The sequence below is a fragment of the Enhydra lutris genome, unplaced genomic scaffold (genome assembly GCF_002288905.1).
Source record: "Enhydra lutris kenyoni isolate GAN:26980312 unplaced genomic scaffold, ASM228890v2 scaffoldscaffold46, whole genome shotgun sequence".
NCBI lineage: Eukaryota > Metazoa > Chordata > Mammalia > Carnivora > Mustelidae > Enhydra > Enhydra lutris.
The window spans coordinates 4,735,344-4,751,740 of NW_019154130.1; the positions used below are offsets into that span (position 1 = coordinate 4,735,344).

At 49.7% G+C, this 16,397-nt stretch overlaps 2 protein-coding genes across 3 annotated transcripts in view; one reads left to right on the plus strand and one right to left on the minus strand.

Moving 5' to 3' along the window:
* LOC111156517 (Rab interacting lysosomal protein like 1) overlaps window positions 1-6,184 on the plus strand; it is a 40,682-nt gene extending 34,498 nt beyond the window's left edge. The window contains exons 7-8 of one of the 2 annotated variants that reach the window (XM_022517462.1): window positions 3,422-3,445; window positions 5,691-6,184. In XM_022517462.1, the coding sequence (XP_022373170.1) occupies window positions 3,422-3,445; window positions 5,691-5,835 (169 nt within the window). In that variant the 3' untranslated portion in view covers window positions 5,836-6,184. The remainder of the gene's footprint in view (window positions 1-3,421; window positions 3,446-5,690) is intronic. The other variant, XM_022517463.1, reaches the window with a different exon arrangement.
* A 3,388-nt stretch (window positions 6,185-9,572) lies between these two features.
* The window catches only part of LOC111156510 (lysine methyltransferase 5A), a 69,541-nt gene continuing 62,716 nt past the window's right edge, over window positions 9,573-16,397 (minus strand). Inside the window, exons 1-2 of the mRNA XM_022517452.1 lie at window positions 15,400-15,541; window positions 9,573-10,437 (exon numbers count right to left, since the gene is read on the minus strand). Coding sequence (XP_022373160.1) covers window positions 9,694-10,434 — 741 coding nt within the window. The 5' untranslated portion in view covers window positions 10,435-10,437; window positions 15,400-15,541 and the 3' untranslated portion in view covers window positions 9,573-9,693. Of the gene's footprint in view, window positions 10,438-15,399 lie in introns of the transcript that reaches the window.

Below are 16,397 nucleotides of genomic sequence, written 5' to 3' on the forward strand. Positions count from 1 at the left end.
ACTTCTAAGACATATGCGTTTCTAAGCCTGCCTTCCAAAGCCGGGCTGTCCTGATTTTGTGGTTTTCTGCTCCAGCCCCCTTTCCCCACAGAAAGGCAATTAAGAGTTGGCTTTTGCAAATCCCAAACTGGGAAAAAGCCAGAGGAAAGTGATCAGAATTAGCCAGCAATCTTCTTCTTCCCATTGGTTCTTCTACCCACACCTGAAGAGGCTGTGTGTCAAATCCTCCTTTCTGGATTGTCCCACAAAGGATGCTCGGCCCTTCTCTCCTTTAGTGTGGCCTCTGTCTGCTCAGCAAGACCTAGGGCTCTGAGCCTGGCAGGAGAAGCAGCTGGCATTGGAGAGTCAGGGAAAGAGAAACAGAGAGGGATAGAGAGCAGGATCCCCCCATCCGGAGGGTGCAGGTGGCCAGTCCCGTGGTCACCCCAGCTTCTAGAGGATGACTGGAAGATCAGGCTGGCACAAAAGGCTTTTGACCAGCCCAGGCAGGACAGTGGTTGCCTTTGTCCACCTCGGCTGCTGACTGGGAGCCACATCAGTGCGGCCCAGGAGCCCAGAGCCAGGGGCAGGGACGAATCTTCCCTGGGGGCTGGGGGCAGGGCATGGCGGTTCTCCAGATGGTTCCATGCCTTCCTCCTCTTCTATCCCTCACCCCTCTGGCACCCCCTGAGGTCTGCTTGTCCCTTCAGCCTTGCTTTTGTGGAATGTTAATCACATGGCCTCTCTAGTAGAGGTCACGGCTGCTTTCCTGCCCTTGACCGGTTTCCCCCGTCCACCAACAAGTAAGCAGTAACTACCATGGAGGTTTGAAGGGGCTTCATCAGCTCACACCACCTGAACTAAGGTATCTTCCACCCCGTCAGAAGCTCAGAGCTAGGACGATTAACGCCATTTCTCAGATGCATCATGGGCCCGGAGAAGCCCACTGTGTTCCTTTAGATCAGACCATTGAGAAGGGTCAAAATTCGGGATTTGAACCCATGCCTTCCGCCTCCCGCCCCACCCCCATTTCCTCACCCCATGCCAAGTCACCAGCTGCGGGCGGACTGCCCAGTTCCCTTATCTCGCAAGTGCACCACGAGCCAAGGACGTCAGCCTCTACGTTTCTGGGCTGAACTGGTGAAGGGAAACAGACACTCCTGCCCCAGTCAAAACTGTACCCAGAACACGGTCCAAGAATAGCTTGTGACCCAGCAGCTGGGTCCTGGGAAGGTCACGAGGGAGCGCGGAGTGACTCCAGCGTTGTCCCCAGTGGCCACCAGGCACCAGCGCCCCCTTTGTGTGGCCCGTGTCTCTCTTCTCTCAGTCCTGCAGACACACACACACACACACACACACACACGCGCGCGCACGTGCAGAGCCGGGAGGCAGGAGGCAGGCAGCGGGGACACAGGGACAGCCACAGAAGCTATGGAGCAGAACAGCTGGTCACACACACCAGCAAGGGTGGCCTTCAGAGTAGGCGGCCGCGAAGCCTCAGACAGTCGTGGCAACAGTGCATTCTGTCCCTGTCCTCCTACCCACCGCCCTCCTCGCTTCAGCCCAGAAATAGCTCCCTCACAGCCGCGCGCTGCACCGCCTGAAATGCCCCTGCCGCAACTTCATTTGGATTGAGTTTTCTAGAAATCGTCAGTGGGGAGGGAGTAGGTAAAACCAGCTACACCATATCCAGGACATAAATGTTCCACCGAAACAAGTCAGCCTTTTTTCGCAGAAGGGGCTGTCCCTCTAGAGCACGGGGTAGCTGCAGGGAGGCACCTGGAATAGGGAAGGGAGGGGCCGTGCGTCCAGTAACACACACAGTCACTCGGCCAGAAGCCTCCAGGTGTCCCAAGGCCCTGGGCACCAGCCTGACCCCTGATGAGACCCCAGATGAAGGCAGACAAACCTGTCACCCTGGGTCTGGGGCCATCCTGCACGATGACTGTGTCTTCCAGGGCTGCTGCTAGGCTAAAAGGGGTCCTGGCAGAGGTCGGTTCAGAACCGTGTGGTTTGGAGCCCCTGTCAGCCTGGCCTTGGGGGATTGGGCCCACTCGTTTGACAAAAGGTATCCCCTCTTCCGTCACCATGAGAAGATACCCGGGTGGGTTCTGCCAAATGCCAACTGCCAGCTACTCTGTGAAGTGTGTCAGCGGTAAATCCAAACACAGATAATCCCCAGCCTCATCTGAGACAGTCATGCCTCTCCCTTCCCAGCCAGCATCTAAAAAAAAAAATCAAAGTTGTTCAAAATCAGCTCTGGTGGCTCGACTGGAGCGTCTCCATAGTCACCGTGAGCTCTGACTTCCGCAGGGGCGCGGCTTCTGCAGGCTCCTGCCTCCGTTCTCCTGCCCAGCCCCGCCGGGCCACCTCATCTTCTCTCCTGCACGCCCCCTGGCTGTCTTCTTCGGGGACCCGCACCCTGCAGCGTGTGGCAGTCGGGGGAGATGCACTGGCATGGAAGACACCCGCGGGTGTCACCGCTAACCCACAGTGGGTTTGACCCCTTCTTCCAGGCCCCAGGCCTGCCTCTCGGCCCCTGTCTTCCGTCGGGGCCGCTGCGGTCAGGGCTTCCACAAGCCAAAACGCTTTGTCTGGTACCTCGGGAGGCGAGGACCCCAGACGCAGGTGTCACCAGGGGCAGTTCCTTGTGAGGCCTGTGAGGGAGAAGGGCTTGTGCCTCTCCCAGCTTCGGGGCCTTACTGGCCCCCTTCGGCCTTTGCCGGCACGCAGAAGCATCGCCTGGACCCCGGCCTTCACCTTCACCTTGTGGTCCTCCTGGGGGCGCGTCTCTGTTCAGATTTCCCCCCTTTTAAAAAACTCCACTCTTCTCCAGTATAACTGTCTTAAAGGGCCACCTCTTACAAGGATCCTATCTCCAAAGAGTCGCTTTCTGAGCTACTGGGGGTTAGCACCTGCACCGTGAGTTTTGGGGAGGGGGACACAGTTCCACCCGTGACATCTCCCGTAAGCAAACCCTTCGGCCGGTCTGTGTGTGCGGTGTGTTTATTTTTCATGCCTCCCTGTTTTTATCTTCTCTGTGTCTATCTGTACTTCTCTAACCAGGATCTTTACAGCCGTAATGCCCATGGTAGCAGCTGGACTGATCTTAGACGACCCCACCCTGCAGCCCATCCGAAGACTTGTTTCCCTTGTAGGCACTGGGTTTTTGTGGGTTCGTTTGGAGCTGTGCCTTTGCAGTGTGTGCTGCGGCTCTGCTGAGGCTGGCCCGCCTTCCTTGGCCACTTTAGCTGCATGGCCGTCACTTGCGTGTTCCCGTCTGAAGTGGGTGTCGAGTGTGATTTCAGACGTGCCCTCATGAGGCTCTCGACCTGCACGAGCAAAGCCGTGGCGTTCCCAGCCCTGTCACCGATAATTCTTTTTGTCTTTTTTTTTTTTCCTTTCTGTTTCCATTCTAAAAACCACCTTGTCCACGATGCAGTAAAGAAGGTCCTTTAAGTGACGGGTCAGTAGTCAACACCCACTGTGACCCCCACCCCCTGAGTGACTCTAACGCTGTGTTTCCGACCTTCACGCCCTAGCTTTCTAAACCGCTTTTGTTTGCCAAGCCGCTGTCAGAAAGCCATGTGGCCGTCCTTAAAAGAGGAAGAGCAGGGGAGGGGACCCATGCTTTGTTTCTCTCTGTGTCCCCTTGGACAGGGAGTGGCCTGTGGCTTTCTCGCTTGACTCAGGTAGAGGAGAAAAGTAACAGTGATGTGTTGCCGCTGTGTTTTGGGCTCACTGACTGCCCCATGACACCATGGGAGGAGCTCGCAAGTAACCCAGAAGGACCATTGTGCCTCGGCTCGTCAGTGTACATGCCTGCTGTAGAGAAAAGACACTTGAGCCGGGAGGGGGAATTTCTCCAGATATCCTCAGCTGGCCCCAGCTTTCGAAGAAGAACCACTTTATTCCTGTAGGAGGTGATCGTAGGGTCCAATAACCGCAGAAGAGTAAAATCATTTGCACCCAAAACTGAACTGGATGGGCCACAACACTTAAAAGAAAGAAAAAAAAAAGGCTAATAGGTGAGCAGAGAGAACTAAAAAGAGTTGATGGGAAGTTTTAGTTTCTCAGCCGTGCATCCCTGTTCCTTCCTGCCCCGGGAAACATGACATAGCTATTATCTCTCCTACCAAGGTCAGACACCAAAATTCAAAAGTAGCAGAAATTCAAGGCGGGCTGCCTCAGGTTTGGTCCTGGTCTTCATGGAGGTCGCGCCAAAGCTGGCCTTGTTTGAAATGGGCCAGTGTTGGGGCGCCTGGGTGGCTTCGTCAGCTGAATGTGCCGACTCTGGATCTCAGCTCAGGTCGCGATCTCAGGGTTATGGGACTGAGCGCCCCAACATTGGGTTCCACGCTGGGCATGGGGTCTGCTTAAGATTCTCTCTCTCTCTCTCTCTCTCTCAAAAAATAAGTGGGCCAGTTTAGGGGTCCTGCCTGGCTCAGTCCATATAGCGTGTGACTCTTTTTTTAAAGAGGGAGTACAAGCAAGGTGGTAGGGAGGGGGCGGGCAGAGGGAGAGAGAATCTCTCAAGATCGTGAGATCGTGACCTAAACCGGATCAAGAATCAGACACTTAACTGACTGAGCCCCACAGGCGCCCTGAGCATGTGACTCTGAATCTCAGGGTTGTGAGTTCAAGCCCCACATTGGGTGTGGAGCCTAAAGGAAAATTTAGAAAGAAAAAAAAAAAGTTTTTTAATGGGCCAGTGTATAAGCTTTATGCCTGCGATTTCTTCTTTCATCTTTGAGGCATCAGATGGTTCACTCTGATCAATGATCAGTTGTCATAGCTGGTTTTATTTTCAGGTTTTTTTTTGTTTTTTGTTTTTTTTAGAGAGCGTGGGGGTGGGCGGGCAGAAGGAGAGGGAGAGACAGAATCTTAGGCAGGCTCTATGCCCAGCAGAGCCCAACACAGGGCTTGATCTCACGATTCTGAGATCATGACCTGAGCCACTCAGGTGCCCCAGGAAGCAGAGCTGTTTTAAAAAGCCCTCTTTGTCTCCATCAGCTGCTGCCACGTAGCAAGTTCTGGTGCTAACTTCTAAAGGCTTTCGCCCTTAAGTCAGTTTTTGACACTGTCAGTTGGTGTTTTCCCCAGTTTCATTCGCATACAGTAGTCACAGTGTTGATCCAATGACAGAACCATGTGTACTCTCCCTTATTTCTCAATTGTCTCATTTTTCTAAAATACCTACTTCCGCCTCCTCTCTAGCAGTAATATCCACGAAATCCGGGCTTTGGTGTGCTGCATGTGTACTTTCCTGAGTCATGTTACATGACAACTTAAATTGAAAACATTCGTCTCTTTATGTCAGGATCCTCTTAAACTCTGTGGCTTTCAGACTACCTTCTCCGCATCATTAGGATAAAGAAACTCCAGATGTCTGTTTCTAGTCGTCGTTTATTTCCACCGGTAATGGGAAGAGACTGTCAGCAGCACTTAAGTGAGAGAGGAGACACATCACACGTCACCTAGGTGCATGCCGCATTCACACTGTGTCACCTCCCAGGTTTGGGGACAGTAACAGGCAGAATCACCTTGCTGCTTTCTCGGATAACTTTGACCCACGGCCCCACTTTGTCTTTCCCACCTTGAATTGATTTGCTTCCTTCCACATTTGCTGCTCTGTGTCCTGGCATGGCAAAAACTCTCTACAGTGCACAGCCGAGGCCCGGCTCTAATTTCTTTCTTTCTCTTCCAAAAAGGTTTAGCTTCTTCTCCCGAGACAAGAAGCGTCTGGCCAACGCGCAGAGGAACGTGCACATCCAGGAGTCCTTTGGCCAGTGGGCCAACTCCCACCGCGATGATGGTTACACGGAGCAAGGACAGGAAGCCCTGCAGCACCTGTGACCACAGCCCCCGCCTCCCCCACCCCACGCCCTCGGACCGGAACTGTCCCCCGCCAGCACCCGCAGCGGAACCCAACAGCCCCAGGTGTCTCGACCTTGCACACCTCTGGGTTCAGAAGCACCCTCAGAACTGATCCCTCAAACAGACTGTCTCCTTTGAGGAAGCACACTGAAAAACTGACACCAGACTCGAAAGACATGTTTATTTATACCCAGGGCTCTCACCATTTATAATAGATGACTGATCCCTTAGGATATATATTTAATAATACCATGAGCAGAGGCCAGACTTTTGCATTAACTTCAGTAACACAAGCTTCTTTAAGCCAAATACATCACATGCACTGTAACTGCTGTTTGACTCGCTTTGTATGAAATTCTGTGTGTAGAGGTTTTATTAACACATTTGTCGTGCTCGAGTGGGAGGCAGGGAAGTGGTAGATTCTCATTAGATCATTCAGGAAGTTATCATGGTGGTAGCATAATAGGTAGGATGCGTCCTTCAGGTAAGCGGGGCCTCTGAAGTCACCAGGCGAGCTGGCCCCACTTAGATGGGAAGCAACGGAAAATAGGGACGACAGTCCCACCCAGAAACTGGGGATGACTTGCAAGAGAGAGCAGGGGTTCTCTTTTCTCACCTTGTTACTGACACTGCCTAGAGCATGTAGCAAGTGCCTTGGAACCAGCTGAGTTATGCAGTACTAACCAAACAAAGTTGCTAAGGATGAGACATTGCAACCTTTCTCATTTCTCATTTGTATTCCCCCCCACCTTGGCTTCTTTCTTCCTTTTAGCCTCCCATGTATCAAACACTTGGTCTCCTATAAAGAAGACGAGTGTGCTGGAGTGGATTTGGAATGGGGTGGAGGAGCCTAGGGGATACAGGACTTGGGGGGAAGGAGGGAGGCTCGCCAGTGCGAGGGTGGTGGGTGAAGCGACTGCTTGGGGACCACATGTCGGGCTGACTCATGGGGCTGGGGTGGCAGACAGCTAGAAGCCTGCATCTGGTGAGCTGGGGTTTTGCCCAAATAGCACTGTCTTTCTCCTACCCACAGAGAACCCAGGGCAACAGGCTGGGTGCTGACAGACTGAGAGAGGTAACATTTGCTAACAGAACACAAGTACATCGGATGGGTCCGCAGTCTACACATTGCTAAGAAACCATCAGGTTGGTTTACAGAGTCGATGGGAACTTCCCAGACTGCTGAAAATAACGATCAGACAGGATAATGTGGCTTTTGCATGGTGGTTCTCAAACCTGATTGGCCACGAGATTTATCAGTTGATTCGGAGTATAAAAGCAGGCAAGGAAGGAACCCCCTTCCCCTGGCCACCTTTAGTTGCCCTTTCCCCAGGAGTAGCCAGTGTTGCCAGTTTCTTGAGTGTCTTTCTTGAAAGAGCTTATAAATATACATGCGGTTATGTAACAAGATTTTTTTTTTTTTTAAACATAAATGGCAGCAAACTATATATATGTGCTATTCTGTACCTTTCTTTTCTTAGAATACCCTGGAGATGACTCCACATCAGTACTAAGACGTGGGTCTCAGTGTCCCCCAGGGACATTTGACAATGTCTGGAGTTGATTTTGGTGTTTTGGTTGTCACGACTGCTACTGTCATTCAGGGTGTAGGCTCCAGGGATTCTGCTCAACGCCCTACGATGCTCAGGACAGCACCCCACAACAAAGAATATTCTAGCACCAGATGTAATCGTGCAAGATGGAAGGACCCCTGGTCTACCATGTGGATGTGTAATTTGTTCACGTTTGCCCAGGCCCCAGCGATGGACAGAGAGCTTCCTTCCGATCTTTTACTGCCTAAAACAGCACCGCACACTTTCGTACATGTACGTCAGTCTGCAGAATAAACTAGAAGAATTACTTGTTAGGTGATAGGGTGTATGCCTTTGTCACGTGGCTACTGCTAAGATCCCTGCTATGGGGCCTCTACCAATTTTTTTGTTTTGTTTAGTTATCAGGACCCATACAAGATGAAGCCTGAATGTCAAGGATGGGGTCTGAGTGTGCATATTTGTTTAATCCATCCATGTTCTGGTACCCAGGGTTGATAACTGTGGCTCAGACGGCATAAACTCCGTGAGTGGATTTCTTTCTTCTGATGCTGTCTCACCACACGTGCTTTCTTGATGTGGACTGCTCTTTTAGCTGAAGGACCTCCCAACTCTAGCCCATAAAATACTTCTGGTGCTGTAATAGGGAGCGCTTTGTGAAACCTGAGTGAAATCAGAGGGGTGTTCCTGCACAGCTGTTTTTTGAGATGTGGGAGATGGTAAAATTCTGCACTGGAAATTTACAAAGGAAAGAGTCTGTTTTTTGGAAACTGTTCAAATGGCTAACGGCACTTTTTTTTTTTTTTTTTTTTTTTTTAGATTTTATTTATCTGACACAGAGAGAGAAATCACAAGTAGGCAGAGAGGCAGGCAGAGAGAGAGGGGGAAGCAGGCTCCGCGCTGAGCAGAGAGCCCGATGCGGGGCTCGTCCCAGGACCCTGAGATCATGACCTGAGCTGAAGGCAGAGGCTCAACCCACTGAGCCACCCAGGTGCCCCCCAACAACACTTTTAAGATAGAGCAGGTTCCCTTCGTAACGACGAGATTCACACTCGGAATGCAAAAACCTAGTCATGAATGTGTTGTCTTGATACGATGTCCTTTACTTTGCATGAAGCCTCTTGAATTTTAAGAACCTGAGCTTTCAAAGATACAGCCATTGGTAAAACAAAAATGCTAAGTGTCACTTTTGTGAAAGCCCTGTGAAGAGCATGGTAGTTTTCAAAGCCCTCAGAAACTGAGGTCAATATATCCAGCCCCCGAACAGATGGGAGGTTGGATGTCCAAAAGGGAGAAGACAAATCAATCAGAACCGGACAGCAGCCTTTCATTGATTTCACTTCTGTTTCATGCTCACTTTTTTTTTTTTTTTTTTTTTTTTTTTTTTTTTTTTAAGATTCTATCTATCCATTTGAGACAGATCCAGAGAGAAAGAGAGAGCATGAGCAGGGGGAGAGGCAGAAGCAGGGTCCCTGCTGAGCCAGGAGCCCTATGCCAGCTCGATCCCAAGACCCTGGGATCCTGACCCAAGCCAAAGGCAGATGCTTAACCATCACACTCTCTATGGAGCTTCATAAACCAGAGCCCCAGAGGCTTGCAACTTGGGTTTTTCATTTTAAATGCCAGCCTCCCTGCCCAAAACAGGGAAGAGAAAAAGGCAGTCAGCATTTACCTCCAGAATGGAGTTACATTTGTTGAAGAGTAGCTGACTGCTGACCTAGGCCACTGCTCACACACTGACTTTGCTACGCAGTTCTGGACATTCTCCCTGAATTCACTTTTCTATCCCTTCTTTACTTCAGCTCGGCAAGCCTTTACACTATAGACATAAAGATGGAAAAGATACAACGTACTCTGACCAGATTTGTGTTCCCAGGAGTCTGAAAGTAATGCAAATGATTTTTGGTCATCTTTTTGCCAAGCCCCCAAAACGGTCAATTCCAACAGAAAGGAGAAAAAGTCACAAAAACAAATTCTCTACTGCCAAATTAAGAGAGAATTCTCCACTGCCACATGCCCTTCTGTATAGTGCTGGTGAGGACAAAACTGTTTCTCAGGTTTATTAAATAATGGGTCCCGGGAACAACAAGATGAAATTTCATAATACCAGCATGTCCAGCTTAAACCGCAGTTCCATATTGGAAAGAAAACTTACTCCAGACTCCATCACCATCAGCAAGTTTTATTCAAGCACTGGACATACACACTGTATAAAAGCAACACAGATCTCTCTGTGCTTCTGTTTATGCTATGTCTTCGTCTGGGTTCTGGTGGTGGTGGTGAGCCTCTATTTACTTCGGTCCCTCTTCTCCCTCCCCTTGGCTCTGTCATCTCTGAAGTCCCTCTCTCTCTCCCAGTCACTTTCTGGCCACACCCTGGCTGGCTCTCTGTCCTGCCATCTCCTTTCCCGGCCACGGTCGTGGTCTCGGTCCCTTGTCCGAGAGTCCCAGTGTCTTTCTCGAGACCGAGATCGCTCCCGTTTTTCCCTTTTTCCCTCTCTGTATTGGTCATTTTTAACAATCGGCAAATTAATGGGTTTTCGGAAAGGCCGATCACGCCCCCCAAACCTTAGTTGCCCGGATTCCTTTTTCCCCCCTAGACCTCCTCCAAGTCGCCGAGGGATCCAGCCTTTGAGGGTCCTTTCCAGCTCGTAGTCAACAAATATCTCGTGCTGGTCAATAACCAGGCCGTCCGCATCCCGGTAGGCTTTAATCAGAGAACGTTCCTCCTTGTATTCGATGAAGGCATAGCCCTTGGAAAAGCCCGTGACCAAGTCCCTCACCAGCCTAAGCCGCCGAATGTCCCCATAGCGGGAAAATACTTCCTTCAACTTCTCCTCCTTGGTCTGCAAGTTTAGTCTTGCCACAAACAGGGTGAGGAGGGGGTCTCCTGTGACACCTTTGTTGGGGGTGTATCGAGCCAACATTGCCCTCCAGACGGCGCGATCGTGTGGGTCTTCATCCGTGCCGTCGATGCTGCCTGCTTTAAGCGGGTCATACTCCTTGGCAATGGGCATCCAGTCGTTCATGTTCTAGAAGGGATCACAGCAAGCCTTTATGGAGCACCTACTGTGACCTACTCATTTCATCCTTACAACAAACAACCCCAGGAAGTAGATACTGGTACTCCCACCTTCAGTAGGGAAGGAAGCAGGACCCAGAGCCAGAGGCCTCCCAGTCACAGAGTGGATGGAACTGTATCAAAGCCAGACAGTGGGGCTCCAAGACGTGGTCACCCGCTGCCTCACACTCCATCCCAGGAAGAAGCAAAGGGCAACGTGCTTGAGTTTGAACCATCCGTGTACCATCCAATTTAGTCACGTCAGAACACTCACCAACTACATTACAACGTGGCAACGCAGATCAAAATCCAGGCTCGCCTTTCAGACTAAAATGGTCATAGGAAAACCAGCCTGGGAACGGCTATGAAAAATGGTGTTTTTATTTTTTATTTTTTTAAAGATTTTATTTGACAGAGAGAGAGGGATCACAAGTAGGCAGAGAGACAGGCAGAGAGAAAGGGAGAAGCAGGCTCCCCGCTGAGCAGAGAGCCTGATGCGGGGCTCGATTCCAGGACCCTGAGATCACGACCTGAGCTGAAGGCAGAGGCTTAACCCACTGAGCCACCCAGGCGCCCCCCCAAAATGTTGTTTTTAAAGGCCCTTTACTGTCAAGTATTTCAAACATGTACCCACATACAGAATGGCATAGCCCTCCACAAACTCGTCACCTGACTCTGACCAACACGTGGCCAGTCTTACTTCATCTGTGCCTCACTTGCATCCCCACTCCTAGATGACTCTGAAAGAAATTCTAGATCCTACATGCTCTTCTATGAATGTTTTGGTATGCGTCCTTAAAAGATAAGAAAGGGGGGAGCCTGGGTGGCTCAGTGGGTTAAAGCGTCTGCCTTCAGCTCAGGTCGTGATCCATTGAGCCCCGCATCGAGCTCTCTGCTCGGCAGGGAGCCTGCTTCCCTTCCTCTCTCTCTGCCTGCCTCTCTGCCTACTTGTGATCTCTGTCTGTCAAATAAATAAATAAAATCTTTAAAAAAAAAAAAAAAGATAAGAAAGGGAAGGACTGTTGGTAAAACACAAAACTACAAGGGAAAATGGTGCTTTGGATGTGGTATTTTGCAACAGGTAGCAAAGCCGAAATTACAGCAACCTGGCAGCAACTGGCTCCGGTTCAAAAGCAACATGGGCTTTCTTCCCAAGCCCCTGGCTGATAATCTGTTCATGCCTGAAGGCCTGGGAACTGATTGCAAAGGTAACTTTAGCCCCGCAAGCATACTGCAACTGTGATTCATTCTGATACAGGAGAATTTTTTTTTTTTAAAGATTTTATTTATTTGACAGACAGATCACAAGTAGGCAGAGAGGTAGACAGAGGGGGGTGCGGAACCAGGCTCCCTGCTGAGCAGGGAGCCCAATGCGGGGCTCCATCCCAGGACCCTGGGATCGTGACCTGAGCCGAAGGCAGAGGCTTTAACCCACTGAGCCACCCAGGTGCCCCAGAATTTTTTTTTTTAAGAGGATGGGAAAGTTGAAGTTGAGAGGAGAGGCTGCTGACATGGTAACTGATACACATTCTGGGGAATTTTCTGGAATAATACAGCTTGCCAACATTTCAGACACTGCTATTGCTCACGTGACCGCCTCTGTAAAACTTTAGAGCCATAACTGAGATTCGTTACCTTAAAACCAGGACTCCAGGTGCTTGGCCAGCTCAATGAGCAGAGCATGTAACCCCTGATCTAGGGATCATGAATTCCAGCCCCACGTTGGGTGCAGAACTGGCTTTTATAAACAAACAAACGAGGGCTCTGTCAAATTTATAGAGTAATCTCATTCATAATATCTTCCCATAATATTTATTAAAATATCTATAATTTTTCCCCTCTTACTTGTATTTTCCTCAGGGATCTTTTTACTTTTCTTTTTCTTCATTTGATGGGTCATGGAGGGAGGGTGCACTATGGGATTATTTTCCCAGTAAAAAGACCAAACACAGAATAAAATCCAAAATCAATGGCACTGCACTCAAGACCTCTGACTGTCACTTACCGTTTCACCACATCCCACTGCAAGATCTCTTTTACCCAGGATTGCTCCTCATTCCTTAAATGCGCCCTATTCCCCAGCTCCAGGTCCTTCTCTGTGCAATTTCCTCTCCTAGGAACAGTGTCTTCCTTTCCACATCTCCACTTACGGAAACTCTATTGGTCCTTCCAAGCCCAGCTTCCAACCTCTTCCGCAGGAAGCAAATTCATCTGTCCCATAGCTCAGGGCACCTCTTCTGTAATACCAAGCACATTTTCCCCGAACGCACAGCAAATACCCTTTAGTCTAGTGTATGCTTTGCTTTATCTCCCTTCTAGGACACTTCCTGATGAAGACTATGAACTGAGAGGCAAAACCACCTTATACTGTCTGCCACTACCGTATAAAAGGAGGGTATATATGCCCGTCATCGTTACCCAGCAACTTTGGAGAAGGCGCCTCTGGTATCCTTATCCGTAAAAGGATAAAAAAAAAACAGCTGGAGTGGCGAGATAAGAGGATTTCAGTCCCTCTGGGGGTTGCCTCTAACTCATTGTCTCTCCTCTCTCTTGTGGCTGGAACTTCTCCAAATGAAAAAAAGAAAGAAAGTAAGAGCGAGCACTACATTGTTTGACTCTCTCCCTGCTCTAGTCTCTTAACAATTCCATTCTACTGGCCCTACCGTTCTAGACCACACTCCCTATCCTCCATCACAGGGTTGCAGACACACACACACACACACACACACACACACACGGACCATACTTAATTAGAGTTGACTTGTATCGAAGATTTAGGAGGTGCCAGGCACCATGCTAAGCACTTAACTCCCCTCCCTTCGCAACACTATCAGGACATAGGTTCTACTATTAGTGCCATTTCAGGTGAGACAGAGACACACAAAAAGCTTTCTTTTGCCCCAAATCACAAGGCCAAGAAGTAGCTTTGCCAGGGAGTTACATTCAAGGGCTTTTACCGCTCCAGAGCTGGACTTGAGCTCTTAGTATTTCCTTAGATGGCTGTCATAAAATAGAAAACTTTGAAGGTGGGGATAACAAAAACAACAACAACAAAACAAGAGGATTCTGTGTTTTTGAGGCTGAGGAAGAATCCCTTCCCCAACCAAAAAGAAAAGTCATAAAAGATCCATCAAATAAAACTGATAGTACTCTCCATTGAACTCCTGTTCAAAGCCTTAAGAATTCTTTAATGTATGAAAGACATTAGGGTTCAAAGCCTACAGTCAAGAAAGAATTCTTGAGACATTTCAGTGCAAAAAGGTGGTTTTATTAAAGCACGGGGACAGGACCTGAGGGCAGAAAGAGCTGCACCCTCCCAACTTTCAAGTTGGGAGGGGGTTAGGGATCGTGTAAGTCTCTAGGAATTTTGGAAACAAGGTTTCCAGGACCTTCAAGGTGCTGGCTATTTTTGGGAAAAGGTCATGTATTACTGTCCAATAAAACCTTAGTCATGAGACCCTTGATGTATATCGGTGGGTCATATGCTTGGGGGATGATTGCCAACACGGATCTTGAGGGGACAGAGATAAAGGGACTTTCCAAAGGAATTTTTATATGTTAAAGTAGACTCACAGGATCCTGGGGTTTGCGCTAAGATTGCCTTTTGCCCTTAGCAAAGTATCAGCATCAAGGCAGCTGGGTCCCTAGAGGAATGTCACGTTGCCTGTTTCCAGGACTTGTCAGAGGGTTGTAGGTAGGAAGGAAATTTAACAATTTTTCTTCTGCCTTTGTATCCCACATCGTTCTGCAAATTAAAATCTGAAGAGAATTACAAAGGGATAGTCTGAATTTTCTTTCTCCTTCATGGGTATACTTCTATCATTACTAAATGCCAGGGTGCCTGGGTAGCTAAGCCCATTAAGTGTCTGCCTTCAGCTTAGGTCACCCTCTCAGGGACCAGGGATGGAGCCCCACACGGGGGTCCCTGCTCAGTGAGGAGTCTGCATCTGCTTCTCCCACTCCGTCTGCCCCTCACCCCCCTGCCTCTCTCAAATAAAATCTTAAAAAAAAAAAAAAAACCAAAAAACTACGTGGCATGAAAAAGAAAGGAAGGGAGGTGAGGGGAGGAGAGGAGAGGAAAGGAAGAAAACTAAGAGCAGCAAGCTTCACGGTTTCTCATCCATCTTCCTGGGAGTATCCCCTCCTCTGCTGCATTATGTTGAGATTTCCAGTTTCTTTGGATTTTTAGGTAAATGTCACCATTTCATAAACATTCATAAATCTCAAATGAGATGCGAGCGATGAATGGTGGGGGATGAAGGTGGATGGGGAAATTAATCTTAAAGACAAAAGAGTGGAAAGGGAACAAGAACACGAGATCTTGAGACAGAACACCAGGGTTAAGACCTAGTCCGTCCAAAGTTTAAATCCTCTGAAAAACGTAGCTACGTGCCACTTCACTAGGTTATGGTGAAGATTAGATAGGACAGTGTCCATGAAGGTGCTTTATAATTAGAAATCATTATGCGGATTAGTTATTATGAAACCGTCCAACGAAGCGTGGAAAAGTGTGCTTCCCCTTTCTAAATCCCCCGAGTTTAGAATATTCCCGCGCTTTGCATCCAAGAGGGAAACAAAACTGAGGAGGGACCCACGGAGCCCTCCCGCGCATGCGCAGTGGTGCAGCGGCCGCGAACGCGGAAGTCTGGGTGGGAAAGCCTATACTCCCAGTAGCCCCGCCGCACCTCAGTCCTGACCGCTGGCCCTCGAGGCTGCCCCACCCCGCTAAAGCCCCCAATCTCTCACCCTCTAAGTGGGAGAAGGGGCTCTTCTTCCACCCGAGCTATCGCCCCCGCTTTCCGCAACACAACCCTAAAAGGGCTCCCCCGACTTTGCCAGGCTTCAACATGGCGGCCCCTCCACGAGTGGACGCAAGGTCCGGGTCGAATTCCCTCGTCCTTCCCGTCGGAGCCGCCAGGCCGCTCGCACTCACCTTAGCAAGGCTCCGGCTTCCCTTGGCACCGAAGCCAGCGGACTCCACGGACGCGAAGGGCCGGGAGATTCCTCGCGCTTGCCCGAATGGACCTTTATATTGGAAGAAGCAGATTCGCCACGAGCAGTGTGTATTTTTTTTTTCTTTTACTTTTTTTTTTTTTTTTTACTTTTAAGAAACTTAATCCACGTGTATTGAGCCTCGAGGGTATATCATCGCCGAAGAGAAGGAGCTTTCCGTTTTTCTAATTTTTTGCACGACGACAGAAATTGCTTAATTGGATGATTGAGTTGAAAGATTATCGAATGTGCGGTTAGTCGTCTGGGAGGAGCAGATTTGCCCTCCGTAGCGAAGGGATCTGTCCACGCGGCGGGACTGTCAACTCTCAAGACTCACTTTGGGAACCGGATTATATCCTGGTGTCTTCAGAGAATGCGTGTGCTGGTTCCAACTGAAGAAGAAAAAGGGTTAGGGAAGGGTTGACAACCCTGACTCCATCTTGCATCAGCCACCATTTTGTGGAGTTCTCCGAAGAGCAGCCCCTCTCGGAATCATGATACACATGCTGAGGTTTGAACCCCTGGAAGGTTCCCTCCGTCTCGCAGCCTTGAGCAAAAGAGGGCAACTGATAGGTGGGCAAACCCATACCAGCTGAAATTTTTCCCTCGCTGGGGTAAACAAGCTTTAAAAACCCCTCCAGGGTCGGGCACACCAACTGAGTTGGATGGTGCTTCGCCCTTTGCAAACCTCAATAAAGAGTTGTCTCCTTTTTCCTCGCTCATAGGCTCGCTCCAGAGGTTTTCCCTTAACAGTGTGGAGCAGCGGCGGAAAAAGTGTGCAACAACCTAAGCACCTCCTGCGGACGTCTGGACCTGCCGAAGTGAGCACCGCAGCCCCGTGTCGCCTCTCTGAGGGCAGCTCCTATAATGGGGGGTCGGGGTGGGTTCCCCACCTCGGTAGAGCTCAGGAGACTTTTCTTTCTTTCCTTCCCCCCTGCC